The sequence below is a fragment of the Colletotrichum paranaense genome (genome assembly GCF_030867605.1).
Source record: "Colletotrichum paranaense strain IMI 384185 chromosome Unknown Scaffold_15.1, whole genome shotgun sequence".
NCBI classification, from domain to species: Eukaryota; Fungi; Ascomycota; class Sordariomycetes; order Glomerellales; family Glomerellaceae; genus Colletotrichum; species Colletotrichum paranaense.
Window position 1 is genome coordinate 369,216 of NW_026848973.1, and position 19,423 is coordinate 388,638.

General features: G+C 52.8%; 4 protein-coding genes across 4 annotated transcripts; 3 read left to right on the top strand and 1 right to left on the bottom strand.

Moving 5' to 3' along the window:
• Nucleotides 1-454: 454 nt before the first annotated feature.
• On the bottom strand, nucleotides 455-619 carry CPAR01_14314 (uncharacterized protein; the record flags this gene model as incomplete). Its single annotated transcript, XM_060498565.1, has 1 exon — nucleotides 455-619. A coding segment is annotated over one exon (165 nt), but the record flags the coding sequence as incomplete, so codon positions are not given.
• A 5,099-nt stretch (nucleotides 620-5,718) lies between these two features.
• On the top strand, nucleotides 5,719-6,186 carry CPAR01_14315 (uncharacterized protein; the record flags this gene model as incomplete). Its single annotated transcript, XM_060498566.1, has 1 exon — nucleotides 5,719-6,186. A coding segment is annotated over one exon (468 nt), but the record flags the coding sequence as incomplete, so codon positions are not given.
• Nucleotides 6,187-9,682: 3,496 nt separating this feature from the next.
• Nucleotides 9,683-10,381, top strand: CPAR01_14316 (uncharacterized protein; the record flags this gene model as incomplete). Its single annotated transcript, XM_060498567.1, has 1 exon — nucleotides 9,683-10,381. One exon carries the CDS (start codon nucleotides 9,683-9,685, stop codon nucleotides 10,379-10,381), a length of 699 nt encoding a protein of 232 aa, XP_060342628.1.
• A 1,217-nt stretch (nucleotides 10,382-11,598) lies between these two features.
• Nucleotides 11,599-12,012, top strand: CPAR01_14317 (uncharacterized protein; the record flags this gene model as incomplete). The annotated part of the gene is made up of 1 exon (XM_060498568.1): nucleotides 11,599-12,012. The coding sequence occupies one exon, from the start codon at nucleotides 11,599-11,601 to the stop codon at nucleotides 12,010-12,012; it is 414 nt and encodes a 137-aa protein (XP_060342629.1).
• Between the last annotated feature and the right edge of the window lie 7,411 nt (nucleotides 12,013-19,423).

The window sequence follows — 19,423 nt, forward strand, 5'->3', positions numbered from 1 at the left end:
AAGCTTTCTCTATGAAAGAGCGTTTGTTCTGTGAGAAGCGGACGCGTAGGTGGTGAGCAGCGGGTGCTGATACCGCTGACAAACGCTTCGAGAAAAGAGAAACGAATTGCGTAGGCTAGATGACGCAGAGCAAAGTGGGTTAGCTCTTTAGGTTCTAGGCAGGTGAGGGCGACGATGAGCTCCTCGACGATAGGATGAAGGTGTTTCGCAGGCGGTGATGGGTGATGACAGAAGCTTATTCACAACTCGACAGAGAGATAGGTTGAGGCGCATTGAGTCGCACGTCAAGCTTCGAAAGGGTGGAGATGGTGAAGGTGAGCGGGATGTTGGAGTTGGTGAGAGCTGCTTTTGGCAGGCTTGCGAGACGTGCCAGGTATGGAGTTCAAAGGCGTCTGACTGGGCTGGAGCAGCACCTGTACCATATATATCCTGATACAACACGCGCAAGCCCACACTAGCAGTCGCAACCCCCGGCGAAGGCCAAGCTTTTGGCGACAGGGGAGTCATGGTAAGGGAGGGGGGCCAGGGCAAGCCAAGGGGGGCAGGGGTACGAATGCAAAAAGAGGGCGTGTGGGAGACGGAGGGGGTGGAAGAGGAAGAAGACGACGACGACGACGAAGAGGGGGGTGTCGACAAGAAGACAAGACCGGGCATGGGTTGAAAAGTGACTTTGGGACTTGGGAAGACTACGGATACGCTTCGAACCAAAGTGGAGGCGACCCGAGTGACCCAAAATTCCTTCTGGAATCACCCTGTGCGCGCACACACACACACACACACACTCTCTCTCTCTGTCTCTCAGCGCCGTCACAGCCGATCCATTGAAGAAGATGACGGGGACGGGGGGTACTGGCTTTCTCGACTAAAATTGCCTCTTGGACTATCCCTGAGCGGGCTCAGTAGAGAGGCCGAGATGACCGATGGCCGAGTCGTACTTGGAAGCCAACTGTGGGAAAAGAGGCGATGTGCATGAATGATGAGAGAGGTAGATAGATGGGCTGAATATTGCGTGCAGACTTGGGACGGCGATCAAGCTATTCGGAGGGTAATGGGTAGATGAGGAAAATACGCGTGAACGAGTTGAATAGTGTTCGGCCGGCGGCGGCCAGTAGTAGCAATAGGTGATGAGCAGTGATCGTTGAGCACCAGGAAGCTTCATCAGACAAGTGTGTGATCACCTCTTGACAGATGCCCTGTTTGGACGACCTGTGCTCGATGGTTGCACTGCAACTTCTTGATAGCGCCGGTGCATGAGAGTGATGTGCCGTCTAGCAGCCCCTGCAATACCGCGGCCCCCAAACTTCCTACATCAGGATAGACGTGAGGGTGACACTAGACACTCGAGGGGAGCAGAAGGGTGACGCAGATGCAGCAGGCGCCCATTCCAACCAAGTAGACAATGCACCTGATCGACACCGAAGCTTGACTACGACAAAAACATGGAGAGGGGCCGAGATGGAGACGAACGGGGCGTATACGACGGGGCAGAAGGATGGGTAGTGAGTATCGAAACAATGAAGTGCGTACGTACCTCTCTTTCTGCGTGTAGTGTATCCGTACAGAGTAGTGTTTTGTGACGGGGATGCCAAGGTTGCCTGCCGGTGAAAATGACAGACTTCTACGGATACTTCTTTTCTCGCTGGATGAGTTGATTTGTATCGGTATCAGCAACGCGAATGTGGGCACGCGGGTAGGTGGGTTCGTTAGAGTCAACAGTCGTGTGTCGGATCGTCGTCCAAAGTCAGCAACTGAGGCGTATGGGGAATCTTGACACTTGTTATAAGATTGAGACCCGCGGGAGATGAACGACAAGGCGAGAGTCGAGATTGGCTGCGGCGGCCCAGGAGCTGCCGATTGCGTCGACTTCTTTATGCTTGATCCAGTGCCGAAAGGGCGAGTCTGTCGGCCGGGCGTCCTCCTGGGACCTTGGGGTGGGAGCCTGGGAGGGGACCACACAGAGTCAACGGTGACCAGGGGTACCGCCGCAAGTCAAGGCCCCGGCGGATCGGGGACATAGGACAGAAAAGGTTGAGTTGCACAGCGCTACTTTTGGATTGCTTGCCGTCCTTTGGGATGGGGGGGGGGGGGGCAGTGTCCGGGATGGGCTCCTGACGACGGTTTACGCGGACAAGCCGTTGGATGTTGCGGTAGGTGGTGACAAGCTTTGGGACGAGATGGCGTGTGTGGGTTCTGCTGTGTTGGCTGGAGCGTGACGGCAATGAGCAAGAGTCCGAACGACGGGAATACTTGTCTGGGCACAAGTACATAGAGTTAGGAAATCCCGAGAACCCCACTGATAATCAACTTAAGCAATGTGCTTGGTACAGTACGCTACGACGGATACTATGTACAGAGCACCCTTGGGTTTGCGAGCAACGGGGGTAAGGATGATGGATGACGACGCCAGTTGGGCGCAGTTTGAAGTGATTGGAGGGGGCACAGGATGATAATGGTAGTCTCCCGTACGGATATGTGGGCTGAGATGGATGGACAACGATTGACGGGGCGGAAAATTTAAGGTCAAGGAGAGACTTGGGTACGCCGTCAGAGACTCAAGATTATGCAGGCGGTTTCCCCATCAAAGGCGACGAGGCCGCGGAAGTCTACCACTCTACGGACACGCAGTACCTACCTTACTACACGGCCATGCCAGGCGTGCTGTGTCAAGACTCGCGAGGGCTTCGGGATCGGGATGTGGGAGAGTGGGTAAAGAGGGAACATCTGTCCAGTGTCCCAGCGAGTCTCAAGGTCTCAAGCCCCAACTTTTTCCCACGCCGCCAGGTCTCCCGAAAAAGAGCTTGTTCTGGCCCAGAGCTCAAGAGCCGTCAAACAAGCGTGGCGACGGGTTCAGGGGAGAGCCACACGATGGGGAGAGAGCTGCGTACGTCTTCGGGAAGCGGGAGGTGCTCGGAGGAGGCTACCTATGCGTACAAACGGGAGTAAAGAATGAGGGGCCCAAGGCAATGGTGAGGATGAACTACCACGCAGTCTTTCTCCGTACGCATTTGTTGCTCCATCCGATAGGGGAAATAAGGGAATAAAGCATGGTGTAGCGTGATGGCTTAACTTACTTTGGATAGTATCGATGGTCCTCCCACGTACCAGCCGGACGGTCTGTTCTTTTTTTGGGATCTAGGCGCTGGGGATAATGGAGACTGTGCTGAACAGGAACGCGGCGTAGGTTGGTGAGGCTGATGATGACGACGAGTCGGCCGGCAGCGTACGTATGTCTCTGGAGGATGTTAATTAACTGTAGGCAAGTCTCCTCCCTTCCCTCGGTGGGTGATACCCCTTCTAGTTGAAGCCTCGATGCCTCGGTCGATAGAGAAAGGGGCGTATGGAGTACTCTCTGGAGAGCAGAATGAATGGTTCGTCAGGCTAAGCTTCTCAAATTGATGCAAGCTTCAGCTATCTCTGATCGGTCGGTGGCCGCAACCGTAGCAGCCGTAGCCGCGGAGCCGGATGCTCTGTACTTGTGCGGGTATCCGGCAGAGGTGACTGATGGAGCGAGACTCTCAGAGTCAGGTTGATGGTTGATGCTGTGGTGAGGAGAAGGCGCACAATCGGGGCTCCTAACCGGGAATAAGCTCAAATCGATAGGCTCTCTCTTAATTTTGGAGTTGGCTCGGGCGGAATGATTGTCGTCAGGGTCTGGGTCTGGCGTGCCGACTGATCCAGATGGCGCGTTTGCTGTGCCTCAGCCCCCAACCACCACCACAAGTGAGTGCTGTCGGTGCCGAAAAGGCAGCAGGTTGAGCTGGTTTTCACTCCAACTCGGAGCTCGGATTCCCTCCACAATGGTGGCGCTCCCCCGTGCGAGTCTCTCAGGCTCCTAGACGTGAGAATGTTTCTCCCGGTAGCTGACCTTTTAAGACGTAACGGAGTGCTCAGTCTGTGATGGGGAGGCCGATTTCGCGGTGAAATAAGCCAGACCTCTCCGGACGGCTTATCGCTGGTTTCTGCAAGATGGCGAAATCGGTATGGCGCCTAGTCCCTCCATGTGATGAATCGAGTTGCAGCGAGGTAGGTATCCGTAGGTGGGTAGTCTGTTCACAACACTGGTGAGGATGGGGAAAAACCGGGGTTATTTGCTGGACGGCGGATGAAGACGACAATGAAGGATGACAAGGCCGCGAATAATAATTTAAAGCTGGACCAAACACATGCGTCGGCAAAAGAAGTAAATGAAGGCGATAAGATGGATGTGACGGCGAGCGGGAGGGTGTGGGCGTTGCATCCGTCAAAGATGGATGTGACGGCCGTTGCATGGGCGATTTGATTTCGCAGTCAGATCGGCCGTCCACCCATGATTCTTTCTTCGGTATCTCTCTGTGTGAGAGGTGACGGTCGTCAAAACTGCCTTTCTATCCGTGTGTTGCTGTTCAGGAGCAGAGAGTCAAGACTGCTTCGGAAAGTCTCGAAGCGTCGTGTCCACGGTGAGGAACACGCAAATGCCCGCGACGATTGCCGGTGTACCATAACTTGGGACGGGATCGAGAGCGATGCGATGGGGACGATGGGGACGATTGGGAGACTGGAGACTAGAGTCTGCAAGATGGGATCCAATGTCTGTGTCGTGGAATTGCATGCCGGTCAAGGTTCAGGTCGGCCGGGATGGGACGGGGGAGACTGGAGATTTGCGGGAGAAACCTTGCTGGAAGAGGTGGAAGGGACGGCACGGCACTATTCTTTCCCTTTTCCTCTTTTTGACCATTATGTTCCTTGACCTTCTTTTTTTCTAATGGCACTACCTAAGGTACTTGCTTAATCAAGATGGAAGGAGGAGGAAGGTCTCTGTCGTTGTGGACAGGAAGGAGCTCTCACGACATGTGGGTGCATTTGGCAGGCACGGCAGACACAGGTATGGAAGGCAGGCGCAGGCACCAATTGGTGTGTGGAAAGTGGGTTGCAGACTCAGGGTGGAAGGTGCAGGCTGACGAGAAGGTATCGTGGGTACGTACCGCCGACCTTCCTTCCCTCCCTTCTCGAAAAGAATTCAAGCTTATTTCAACAGTCGCTGCACCAAGCTTTTTCGAAGTGGAGGCCAATGTGTCCGAAAAGATACGTACACAGACTGAACCACTCACCGTCATCCCTTGTTCTGTGGGTGGGAATGTCCGACCGAGTCAGGGGCGTGGGGATAGGCCGCCTCAATGGGGGTGCAGACAGACATCACTCAGAAGTACGTACACAGATAGTTGACCATCAGCAAGAGGAGAACTGATACGAAAAGGGTAAAAACACGACAATGTTGCAACATCAAATAGAATAGAGCATCAAGGCCAAGGCTGAGCAATGGGCAGACGCAGAAACGCAAGAAAAGGAACGATTACGATGCGCCGCCGAGGCTCAATTCTCCACCATAATGGCATTCCTCCTCAGCAGGGCCCATTATCCATCACATCCACTCAGCACACACAAGATAAAGTCACTTTTGGGTGCAGGTCACAGCCTAACGGTACCTGCAATAACTCCACACCCTCCTTTCGAACAGCGCCCTTTTCCAAGGCTGCCAAGCCAAGACAAGCCCGCAGCCACCGCCGGCCCCACTAGAGAAGGTATACTGCGTACCAAGTATCGCTGCGCTGACCTTTCAGAGCGGTGGTCCGCGTGGGTGGATTACTGTTGTATTTCCTCGAGAAATGGTAAGTGTGGATAAGAAATCTGCATTATTTGTTCCGTGCTTCCCGCCGGCAAAACGTCACCACCACTGTATCCGAGATCGAGGGTCCCACCCACCGCCCCATCCTCTTCTCTGTGCACTCTCTTTGGCTCCCGTCTGCTTTTCTTTGCTGCAAACGAAGCACCATAATCCCTCGATGCTCACTCAAAAACCGCAGTACTGAGTACCGTCACATCCGTCCAAAACGTTACTTTCTACCCGTGCCAGCAGTCAGCCAGCGGAACACGGAAGCAACGAAACGGAACCACAGGAAAATAACCACTAAATATCCATCCGCACCAGGTGGAGACTCGATCGCCGATAAAGTGTTGCCTCCAATTCCGTTATTCCGTGTCCCCAATACCAATACAACGCGACCGCCGCCGCAACGGACAGCATGTCGAAACGAGTCGTGTGTGTTCGTTGTTTATTACAAAAATGAGCAAGAAAAAAACGTGCCGCATCTTCCACCTTTCCCGGGCCACACAAACAAGGAATCCCGTTCCAGAAGAAGGAACATCTAATCGTGCCAATCCATCTATCTGTACCTAAATCTTTCGTTTAGGCCCCCATTCTGCACCATAAAGATTATCCCGCGGACGGCCGGTCGATTGTCCAAAAAAGCAAGCCAGGCCAGAACTCTACAGACTGAGCACAAACTCCGTACATGAACTTAACCTCGTATAAGCAAAAGTACGTCTGACTAAAAAAGCCAAAATGGGATCAGGGTCTGGGAATCACTACCAACAAGAGGTATCGTCTGGCCGCGCTGACTACGTGCAGACCACCGAATCTGTAGGCTAAAATCACTAACCTTTCCCCCCTTGCTTGCCCCGTACTCCCGTCTCGGGAAAAGGATGCACCAACGTCTCATTCCGCGATAGCGAACTCAACACAAGGTTCTATAGAGCACTGTGACGGGGCGAGCTTGGAAGGGGTGGGCGTAAGTCGGCTCCCACTGAATTCTGCCCCCCTTCCATCTGACCTAACAAGCATTGGTAATTCTTATTCACTCTGGTAAAACACCCGACGAAGACAAATAGAGTATCCAGCCAGCGGCAAGACTGAGCAGAAAAATCGTCAAAAGAAGACACATAGCAGAGACTCTATGACTGCGAACAAGGTTAAGTCCGTTCCGTTGTGTCCGCCAGCCTAGTCTATGGTTGGTAGCCACTAAGAAACCAGATGTCAAGTCCAAATTAAACTAAGGGAAACTAAAAAGGAAATGGAAAATAAAAATCCAAATCAAACCGTCCGCCAAATACGGTGCACTGCAAGTAGACAGGCTTTGACACGCCCCCTTCCTGACCGCGTAGCCAAAGAATGAACGAAACCCTAAATCTGCCATTTGGCGCCCATCGGCCAGTCTTGGCGAAATGACACATACCAAGAAGGCTATGTGGACGTCCCAAGACCCCGAGGCCAGTAAACAGTGCAGGATACTGCTAAGGACCGGGATGGATGGGCAGTATAAGACACAATGCACGAAGAAACTGTTCCATGTCGATCCATGATCTGCTTGCTGCTCACTCTCATGTGCCATTAAGAAAATTTGCCTTCTTTTTTTGAGTTTCTCTTGGCTCTTGGTGATTGTTTTTGCTTGGCGTGTCCACGAGCGGACCTTTCTGGAGAGACATTCAATGTGCTCAGCCACTCCGTCCAAGACATTTAACTCATTCGAATCCAAGAGAGAAAAAACATTCTGAGCGGCAGAGACCATTGGCGCTCAAGCCAAGAAACCGGCAATTGTATAAAACCCTCAAATGGACCAGACGGGCATTTCACATTTCATGATGCTCCGGCGTATTGCTTACGCTCACTTCTGTCATTAGCCAAGCCTAAAAGCATAACCCTAAACGGAGATGCATCACCTAAAGAGGTCATAGAAAGTCTAGAAGATCTGACCAAAAAAACTAAGGGAAAACCTTGTCTATCCCACAGGCCTGCATACGGGTAGACGAAATTTAAGAAACTCCAATCCAATCCAGACTTCAGTCTTTCTTCAGTATGACGCCCACCCCGGGCACACATCACACGCCAATTCAAACGCCCGTATCCAATCAAACCACCCCGATGCTTAAATCAAAGCAAACACCCCCCATGTTCGCAGCTCTACAAAGACTACGGAGTACGCAGGGGAAACTATCAAGCTCACATGTTTCTTTGTCGGTCGGCCTCTCATTCTCTATCGCAAATCCTGCCAATCCTCACTGGACGGGGAATTAACCATAATCTTAGCCACAAGCAATAAGAAGAAGACTAAAAAAGCTGATCTAACCGCAAACCCAGGCCTCTCTTCGCAGCCGCACCGCAAACCCCTGCCCTGCCGCGGCGCCGCCCCCTCTCCGTGCCGTATCCCGCTCGTAACTCGTTTACCAAGGGGCCATGACCAATAGTCAACCCATATTTACCAAGCCGACGTTGGCCGTGCAGGAACTCCCTCATCCTTCTAGGCAAAAACAAGGTCGCGGGCTACCTTAGTGTTCCAGGCAGACAGGCACGCCGGGCTCAGGTCGGAAGACTACACTATGCAGACCGTGCTTTAGCGAAGCGGATCACGAAAGGTTCTGCAAAGAACGAAAAGAAAAAAAGTTTACCTAAAATCCCCTCCAACTTCCCTCCTCGTACAGGCGGCCGCACATTGCCAAGCAAATCGGAGGTTAGTCAAGGACTCAAGAATGAAGCCAACATTCTTCTACGTAGTCCTTTCCTTTCTCGCTCGTCAAGTACTCCATTCTTGGTATGGTCGAGAACCACTGACAGACCGAAGTAGGGCCCGGGCTGGGGTGCTGGGCAGAAAAACCTTGTAAAAAGGGCCTTCTGGGAACAGAAAAACCACCCGTATCCGTACAGGCAAACGCTTATTTCAGCGAGGAACCATCACTTTGTTTTATGACAGAATTGTCTATCGGACCATCGCTATTTCTCTCGTGATTCTTTCGCTGTCTAGTGAATTGATAGATACTGATAGGCCACACCGAAAATGACGGTGCAGAGCAATTCCATTTCTGACCCTCTTGAGCGTCTCCCTTATGCTCTCACGAGTCGCAGGCTCATCTTGCTCGGGCATCGCCATATCAAGACTTTGGCTGCCCGCCAGGGTTCCTGAATCGGCTTCGAGATCCTCCCCACTGCCTCAGCCCTTTCTCACACAAACTCACATGACAATCTGTCCCCCCGACTCATGTTTGCTTACTCTACTTTATTCCCGTGCCAGCCTCGCCCTCCCGCATCCCGTGGGCTAGCGATACCAAGCTTTTGGACACAAACCCGCTCGAGAATCGTGCCATCGTCGTTTCTTTGTCTTTTCCCGATCTCCACTAGCTCATGGGATCGTTGATTCAGAGGTTCGCAACCGGTATCTCTAGACGCATAGCTAGCCTATGCCTCACTTACCCCTCCTCCTCCCTCTCTTTTTCACCAAAGTTCATAGTCACCTTGCCCTTTCGTTGAATGCGCCGACTAGCCAAACCATGACACAATGGGAACTTATCAAATTCTCGGCGCCCAGGCTTGATCCAGGTAGTTCACTTTTGAATAATAATCGACCGCTTCCTACACCCCACTCCCCTTGTTCACAGTAAGGAGAGAAAAACGTGTCCTCTGCATACCCGTATAATACGACCTTATTACGAATAAACTCGAGCGGAAACTAGCACACATACGGAAAGTCGATGCGCACAAGTGAGAAAGCCGGTGCCGTCCGTCCCAGACTCCTAGGTAAGATGGTAGACCAGGCACCTCCAGAGTCCAGCGACCTGCCCAGATCAGCAGGAGGATGACAGGGTCATACGGGGGGAGCCTATCTCGCTGCATCCGAACGAGATCCAACTGGAGACGGAGCCCGCGCTTACATAGTACATATTGTGCCGCAGCCCGCAGTCCAGGATGATCGAACGAAGACAGCACACACCACCGCCGCCCCGTGCTGTGTGCTGCGGGCGAGCTGCGCTGTAGCCTGGTAGGGGTGATGTGTGAGCTGAGCTGAGCTGAGCAAGGCCACATGAATAGTCAGCTGAAATGAGGCGTGCCAAAAGGTTGAAACATGATCAACTTATTTCTCCATCGCCGCGGTACGATGGTGAGTCCGTTGACCCAATTCTAGCATTCCGGCGAGAGATGGTAAGAGTTCGTTTGTCTCGAGGATGCAGAAGATCCATCCATCATGCGGCTTTCCTCTCCCTTTGCCGTGGAAAAGCAAGCACTCAGTCAAATTGTATGAACCCGTCTATGTCGGCCGCCTATCAAGATCCCCCTTTTGCCCTGGAGGACAATACGGATAATCGCAGTAGGCAAACACCGTCCGTGACTACCCAGTCTCTCGGTTCCGGTTCCCTCGTTTTTTCCTCTTCCTCTTTAAGACGCTGCAAACACACCTGGGGGATGCGCAAACCAGATACCCGGGATCGAACAGCCAGCTCACACACCCTTTCTAACCACGATACTAGGGCACCTAAGGTGCCTCGCTACTGTAATCAACCCGAAAAATCAAATGGCAAGGGAGAAGGTATCATCAGTTGTAATGGAAACGACTCAAGGAAGGATATTCGAGCTCTTCTCGACTCATTCCTCACTCCCCAGACAGCCAACCTCTTGGCTCCCCAGTGTGCCAGTTGCCAATTTACCCCCATCGAAACCACTGCCTCCACGCCCTGCTCGGGTTCGGCCCACCGTCGACATCATCACCATGTCCATCACTGCCTTGAACGAAAAGACTGACCCGTCCCGCAAATCCCCATGACAATAACACAAAGGAGAGGTAAATGCCAAGCAGGATCCCCCCACCTTCCCGTCCGTCGCTATTTCGCCGCGGCCGCCGAGACGATCTCTGACGCTCTCCCTCTTGGCCCCCACCGGAACATCGGTGGCTGAGGAATGAAAAGGGCTGTGTGTTTTAAGGTCGACCTGTCAGTGCCAAATCTTAAAAACCCTAATAAATAGGCCCTGCCGGAAGGTCGCAATATCAGAAAACGGCGACCAATAGTACGGTAATCCCCGAGGCGTGGAGGATGTGCGCGCGTACGTATGTCATGTCAGGAACGCATCACTGTGGGGAAAATGTTCAACCGAAATAGCACATCCATTCATGCGAATGATCGCCGGTGCCCCTTGCTCTTGTCGCTTTCTGTCTTTTCTCAGCCTCAGCTCAACTGCCAGCTTGGTTGATATATGTATCGTGGCTCTTAAGAGCTCAGGTTGATGGACCATTCATTATCCCCATAACCGCGCGGCTGAGTTTACATATTGACGCTGTGTAGGCTGCCTCAGCCAAGATCTTAATGTCTGAAACAGAGTACGTGAATGGGCGATACCACCAACTAACTCTCTGTTACGATATTTACTCACATTGACTTCTGTGTTTGGCAACTGGTTCGGTCTTTTGCCATCTGATATCTCGTGCCTCACATGAATGCCGTCAATCAGCGCACGCAACCTAAACTTCGAAATCTCCCCGATGGAAATACCGGCCGCCTGGATTGATCCGAACTTTCGAGATCAATCCGGGCGCCAGCCAGCAGCCGTGTAACAATTTCAAGCGTGTCCCAGAAAGCGAGTGCCAAAATAACCAGTGCGACCACGACATCCGCTTGCCCCTTCACTACACACGCCCCAATAACAATTACACGTTCCCGTCCCGCGTAAAGTTCACCATCTAGGTTTTCCGTGACTCGAGCGTCTTTTTGGCATCCTGTCAGATGTATAGGATGAACCGATGCAAAAAGTAAGTAAGCAGCAAATCCAAAGGCACTATCCACTAAACCCCGTCCTCCCGGCCTCCGCCATGCTGTCGTCGTCAGCTTTCTTGATGTCTGTGAGATCCGGGCCCCCTTTCGCATCACGCACGGCATGCAGCCCGCCGAGCGCGTGCAGCCTTGGAACCATCGCATCGGTGCTCTTTTACTCTCGTGAGGTCCCTATCCGTGCTCGGTACCGCCATGAAAGTCCGCTCGCAGATGGTAGCCCCATCCGCTCGTGTTAGACGGTACCGCTTCGGCGATGGGCAGAAGGTAATGAGAAGATACCTTGGCTTGCTGGACAATGCGGCTGAGCCAGACGACATCGCAACATCGGCCCAGATTCGTGGACCCCCAACATCAACAGCCAGCCACGAAAAGCCACCAACGCTGTCCCACGAGACCGTCATTCTGCGTGAATTGTATGTAGGTAACCCCACATATGCCAAACAGCTACCAACGCCTCAGCGGTGTCTGTACACCATTTCACGATACCTACACACCGCCGAGTCCTTCTCCCAGTGCCTCCGTCTGTCACCCGTCAGATCCCATTCTCACCGCCCCCTTCGTCAGATTCTCAGTCCCAAGCAGTCTGGTGAGACAGAGCCCAGCTGACACCTGCAACAGCAAACAAGCTGCACCACCGTAACGGGCGGGCACCCATCAACACGGCACAGCATCGCAACACCAACACCAGCGAAACTGACAAAAGCCGTAGTACGGCGTAACCGTAAGTAACCATTTTGACAGCCGAAACCGAAAAAGGGCCCATCCTCCCTCCCTTCCCCTCCTTCTAATCTCTCGACTTTCATCCGTTCCATGGCTTTACCTAGCCCTCTCTCCACGGATCATCAAGCTTAATCTGTCCTCATAGTACTGTGCCAGCCCGCCGGCTGGCCCCTTTCGTATTACGTACTCGGCTGGTTTTAACGTTTTTGGCATATTTGACGGGTCTCGCATGTCCGAAAGCAAACAACCATTGTGTGCCATTCTACATACCCCGTAGCCGCGGCAAGCTTGAACAACGATGGACAATGTCCTTCTCACAGCATCCGTGTACTAGTGAAGTAAATTTCCCTCGGACAAAGTTAGTATGTCTACATGGGCTGTAATTATCACCGATCAGCAACGGGCAGACTATTCCAACACTCAAATCTACGTTCCCGCCCCAAATCTCCAAGAATCTCGTTGCAATCGGCGCTGAGGCCGGCCGCAGCGTTGCATCGCAGGGCGAACCTCCCGGCGTCCGCATTCTCCGAGAAAGGGGGGACCCCGCAAACAACCCCCGGAGAGAGAGCTTCAGCCTTCACCTACTCCAACAAACTCCAACCCTGACCGTCCCATCCGAGATCTCTCTTCCCCCTCACTTTGATTGTTGTCCCCGAGCTTAAAAAGGTCATTAAATGAAGAGGATAGTCCCGGGCCTGGGATATCCCTCGTTGGGACCCCAACGAGTTTCTATCTCGAGAGGCGAAAACGACTTCTACAACGCGACACAGCCTGGCGCCAAGACATGTCAAGTCGCAGTGTTTAACAAAGGAGGGAGGGGGGGAGCCAGTGGGTAAACGGAGGTTACACGGTAACATTAGACGACTTCACCGGTGGCACTTGTAAACCCGTAAACCCTCGAACCGTCCCAAACCGGCCCGTTGTCCTTTCCCCCAAAACGGCGTTGCGATCTCGAGGGAGTTTAGACGTACCGAGAGTGTTCCTAACGGCAACGGGATCCCACATGTAACTGTCGTTTGGGCTTGTTTGACGAAAGGGCATGCGATTCGTGAGACGTTCTCTACCCAAAATTCCTACTTTGACATGTCCCACACTGTACGTCGATCCCAGAAAGCTGGCCACTGTCGAGAAACAAGACCAGCACAAGGTACCTTTTGGTCATGCTTCCATTCGATCTCGTCTATGAGTGACTCTACATGTCGCCTTTTTCTTTCTTTCTGCAGAACGTCTTGGCCGGCAGGATGCATGAGTAGCGAAACAGGCTAAGGTAGACGGGTGGTTGGGTGGGTGTGCTGCACGCAGACACACTTGCGTGCAGGTCTGTGATAACTTGCTCTGCAAATCCAAACCAACCGCGAAATCCAATCAAACTAACCAACTTGCTCTTGTTGCCTGCGTGATGTGGGCGAATCCAGTGGCAGGATGCACTTGTGGTTTGAAGTGTGCGATGCCTGGTCCCCCTGCTTCTCAGATTAAGCGAATCGGGTACTTTTGTTGCCAGAAGCAGACAAGTAGACCTTTCATAGGCGTGCCACAAGAATAATAACCATACGGACAGACTACTTCAATTTACAAGAGTAACGTACGAATAGTTCGCACATGTATCCGTAGCCCGAATTGCTAAACACCTCACAGTTGCATCATGGGTAGCAGAATGAGAGAAGGGGCTCAATACTACTAAACGCCCGTTTCCCGTTCCTTGAATCTAGCACACCATTGCCGAGTCTCCCGTCTACACAACGGGAACACGGCAGACCGAACGGCAAAAGTTAACCGTTGGGTAATTAAGGTAATTACTCAAATGGCAATCTGTATGCCCGCGTGTGCCCATACCAGCAGCGTCATTAAGGTTGGCCCAGAGCTTACACCCCTCACCCAACCTACCTTAGCTCAAGTCTTCTTTTTTTTTTTTCGCTCAAGAGTCCTTCCCTTTGGTCACGAACTGAATTGGACGAACGGAATTCCGGCTCCTGAGGCTCCCCCACCATCATGTCTACAGCCTCCCCCCGGACCCCCTAGGTTCCCCCTCCCTTTGAATTCGTGACCATTGGGGGAATAGAAAGTCGGAGAGAGTTAATACTTAGCGTACTCTATCCGTAGAGACCATCGTTAGAAGCAGGCGCCACGAACCAATCACTAGCGAGCCGAAGAGCCGGGTACTCGTCACCCTTCTACGCAATCTCGGATCAAGGCAAAATGAAATCGTTCGAATGTGCTCAGAGGCACGGAGAAAGATTCCGAGACCCGTCTCGCTGCTGCCATCACAAACAAGACATCATTCAATAGCAGGTCTTTTTTTCTTGAACGGGAAGAGTTGCCGGCGCTGTGATGGAGCCTGTAGCTGCTCTTCCATGGTTAAACTTATCCACCGGTCTGGATCATCCCTCCCCTGTACCTGGAAGGCAGTAAACTTTTCTCGCTCACGGCACAGCGGCTATCAAATAACAAAAAGAAAAGAATGGGAGCTAGCTTTCTCAAGCGAGGCTTGCAAGCCCTTCAACCCGCGCGCCCGCGCCCGCGCATTTGGGAAGCGATGGCGCAGAATCCCTCGGAGATGAGCCCAGATAGACTTTAGGGTGTCCTCTACTTTAACCAGCCTACGGCTCGCGGTATCCGTCCAGGCGAATCACAAGAGGGTAAAAAGGCTTGTTTGCAGGTCCATCAGCCCTGTAGGATGCACGGGGAGAGGGAAAGACTCGAAAGAGGTGTGGCACGCGCGCCCACCCCGGGACCGAGTCAGCAGAGTCAGCAGGAGTCAGCCAGGAGGAATGCTCGTCGATAAAGCTAGATCCCCTTTCAGGATAGCCCGTCATCCGTCTCTCTTCCTTTACATCCAGGTCTAGGATATCTCCGTCTTCAGGTTGGGGCGGTTCACACTCGCTGGATAGTCAGCGGGAAGGCTGACCACTCGGAAGCTGACTACTTCAGTCGACATGGGAGTTGTGATGGCCTGTGGCATTGGCTCGTTCATTTGGGTCGGCTGAGCTTGATTCCCCATCTTCTTGTAACCGGGAGACCCTGGGCCCGACCATTCGAGTCAAGGTATTGTGAAGTCGTAGACAGAATTTAGGTACTGCCACTTCGGCCCACGGCACGAAAGCGTACCCACCGCCAAAGTTCGGGAGTATTATTCTACATGCACGGATACAGAGAGTTTCTAATTCAAAGGGGGCTCATCAAGTACCTACAGATATCCGTACACATGTAAGATAGACGACGATCATCGGCGCATCGGCATCAGCCACAGATTAGCTGGACGCGGGCCCCGTAGCATCCGTATCATTTTGAGAACATGGCTGTCCACTCCTTGGCCTGCCCAAACAGGCACAAACCTGGGCTTGGCGGTGATCCTATGGGTCTTGGGTGAATCAGGATGTGTGTCCCGCTAAACGGCGAACCATTGCACACAAACGAGGGTCAGCCTCTTTCTATTGCTGCCAAGACCAGGTTGGCGTTGCTGGGCATTCCGTGGCACATGTCTGGTGCGCTCGTATCCTTGGGGGCTCGTACTTGGAGTCACGGATTAGTAGCACCATGGACTCTTTTATTCTGATTTGGTGGCTCGTACCAAGAACCGAGTCCTGCTTTCTGTGCGAGAGAAGCGGGTAAAGACTTGGGAAACGGCATGCCCGTCGACCGATTATATCCGTGGGAGTGACGAGAGAAAGAAGAGGCGAGCCACCGGACCGATTGTCCACTGGTGCCGCAGACGCGCACACAATCCGACAGGGTAATTACTGAATACCCTGTGATGTGGGAGAGCCAAGGTTTTCTTCGCTGGACGGGCTAAGCGAAGAAAGGGGTGGAGGATGGGGGGCACACAAGACGCCGATGTATCCTTGCATCAAATCACGGCGGTGGATTAAGCAGAGAGACAAGCTTAGTCCGAGGCGCCAATCAGTACATTCTTCGGGTTGAGCCACGCCCATCTAACCGCTGTTACGCGACCGGATGCCAAGATGACGAGAATTCGACTGAATGATAGATAGACTGGAAGCCTTCGTGGTTGGCCGAGCCAGGAGCGATGACTAGGAAAACTGCCACTGTAAATAAGCCAAGCAGGAGGCCAGCGCCACTGCACCATGAGCAGGTTTAAGCATGAATTTAAGCGTTGTCAGCCACTGCTCCTAGCGTCGTCTTGGTCTTCTTGGCATACCTCACAGCTCCTCTGGGATCTGTCGATGTTCTTCTGGAGGTTGTGGTCGGTAGCCGGGGGGGGGGTGGCTGGAGTAAGGAGGTGCAGTGAAGGCAGCACGATTTTCTTGCTTACGCCCTGTTGGTGAGCGGCGCTGTCTTGGCCACTTATGAGTTATGGAGCCTAACGGACTTTTCGAGGAGCACCGGGTCCGAGAGAGAAACGGTTCTAGAAGGCGAGGCGAGAGACACATCCCACAAGAAGAGATAAAAAGCACGGCTTCAAGAAGTCTAAATAACCCCATGAAGCAATACGCCGCGGATGCAGTCTCTTTCGGCGTCCAGGAATACATTTGGAGTCAACTCAATCTCTTCCTGTTAGTTCTTCTGCGCGCAGCATTGTGTCTCTATCGGTATGCAGTATCTATAGCCGTATCCGTAAATTCTCCAACTTGAGGCGGCAGCTCATAATGAAAGCCGGAATAACCGTCCTCTTGGCATGGGGACGTGGACTGGGCGGTCCATGGTCAAATGTCCGTCCAAGGTTTCCCTCTGCAGCAGATAAAGTGCGCCTTCAGAGCCCAATAAAACCTTCCCCGGTCTCTTCTCTTTTGCTTCCGTCCCGACAAAGGTAAGATGCTTATTCAGACGGGCGGTGAAATACCCTAGATTTAGCCTAGAGTTTAGTGACTATGCGTCTTTGGCTTTTGCGGGAAAAGGTTTATGGTTAAGATTGCAAGAAACCCAAATCGAAGCCCGCGGCTGCCCCCTGCTCGCTTTCGGTCGAGCCGTGGACCGCGCGGGTCTCTCCTTGACAGCCTGACAGGATTCCCCGACATTGGAAGAGTCGATGATAATGCTTATCTCGTTGCTTAGGATCGTTCATGACTTAGACTTCATTGCGGAGTAGTCCTTGCAATACGGCAGAATGGCAATATGGAGGTCAGCAAAGTCAGAAAGGTTATTGGCCACTAGGCTTCCGGACCAGCCGCGCAAATCCAGAGAGAGAGCGGGTGGGCAGAGTCTAGAGAGCCTCACTATCTCAGATTATTTTTTGCATGTTTCGGCCATCGAGTCAAGCTTAAGCCCCTCCTCTCGCCCCGTCTGATAACTGGAGAATTCAGCGGAAAGAATGATGAGACGAGACGTACCGATGCGAAGGTCTTTCAAAGTTCCAAACCGACCCGAACCGACCAACGATGCTGCCCAGTGGTGCCGGCTAAGAGGGTCCTCGCGCGAGGCTTTGCTTCTCAGCTTACGCTCTTGCCCAGGATTACGGATTCCTTCTCATGCTGAGACGATGGACTGTGCTCCAACGTACGGGTGTTGGAAGATATGATTCTGAGCGTAAGAAGGCGAGGGAAAATGAATGTGGCATCGGCCCAAAAACCTAGAGAACCTAGGCGCTGGGTTTTTACATACGAATAGAGTCCCTAAGAAGGACAACACTTGAGGTTCTCTGCTTAGAGTGGCCGGCCATCTCGCTCAATCTTACCTTAATCGAGCTTGACCCGCCATCCCATGTCCCTGAACTCCGACTCTGAGCCAACAGGTCAGAATAGGCTCGTAACACCTGCGGCGCCTGACAGGCTTCCCTTGTAAGGCGCGGCTTCATTGGCTGTGAGAATGTTGACTGCTGTGAGAGTTGATCCTTCAGGAGGATAGCTCCTGTATCCCTATGGAGCAGGAGTGCATGTACGAATACGCCTTTTCCAGCCTCCGTGGTGCTCATCTAGGTATTCGTACCTTGGTGTGAAGGGCACCCCGCCGATGTGCATCCCGCCTTGGTTCGCCGCAAAGCCGCAGGGCAAACGGAACCTCTTCTGGATCCGGCTCCCACGCTGCACTATTGCGCTGCCCACAACCCGCCGTTGGAACCCCATCCGACATGGCCGGTCTGTCCAACGCATGTCGCCGCCGTCAGCTCTACATCAAGATGACACAATATGCTTATGGAGACCAAGACCTTAGCTGCATCTCGGAAAGCTCTTTCGCAGAGAAAGAAAGTAGAAGCGGCCGACAGTCGGACATAGGAAAGCCTCTAGCTCAGCACATTCATCGTAATGATCGCATAACCGTCTTGCTAGTCTCCACTCTCCCAAGCCGAACCCGAGCAAAAGTCCAAGAAGAGGGCTGTTCTCGTGAAAGCTCTCCACCGTACGGATACTTGATTGAGCAGCAGAGACCACGGAAACCTGGAAGAAGGGCGAATAGAAGACTAGACAGGGCGTGGTCGCCAGTTCACGTTTCGCTCGTTGCGCCCGCGGTGGGAACCCGCCCCAGTGGTTATCCCTTCGGTCCACGGCCCAGTCGGGGCTCCGTTCGTCTGTTGCGAAGTGCCGCGCGCAAGTCAGCCAGCGTTGAAGCGCAAGGCATCTCGCAACCCGCCCCCATGACTCGGTTTGCATAAAGGATAAGCCGTGACAGCAAACCCTAAATCAAAGTGTAAATCGCAAGTGAAGGGATGTCCCCTTGAAACGATGCTTCCTTTCACACCCCCCTTGGGGAATAACGATAGACGTCATTCAGGGTCAAATATACCCACCATTGCAATTCGGATAGGAATAGAAACGTAGAGGTTCAGTTACCGGATGTACCGTACGAGGAGGGCAAATATTAGACATCGATCTTAATACTGAGTCCCTTTGGAGAACTCGGATGTACGCTTGGCGTGTCACACGTTCACGACCGCTGGTTACCTTTCGTAGGGTCGCTTCTAGCGCCGGGTTTCCCGCTCAGTAAGCGGCTCAAAAGTCAAGAAGATGACGGCCTTGCTTAGTCACGACATCAAGGCGGCATAGAAGCCAGATGTTTGCTCAACTTCGGAGTATGTGTCATGAAGCTTGTCCAAGTCGCCGAGGGCGCAAGCTTAGCTCAGCTTCGCCATCAGCGTGTCGAGTGAGGCAATGTACTACTTTGGGAGATTCTGTCATTCCAACATAAATGTAGCCGACTGGTGGGCACACCATCTGTGAGTTAGACTCGGCGCCACCACCACCACCGGTGAGCCAAGCTTCTCGGGTGATGCACCTGGAATGCGGCCATCCAATGTATTAGTCGACACATTTGGTGGATGCATCATTGCTATGTCTGTTATTCGTTCGGGAAGATTTTGAAACGCAGATAGAAGCGAGAGGTATGGCCCTTCCACCAGCGAAAATCC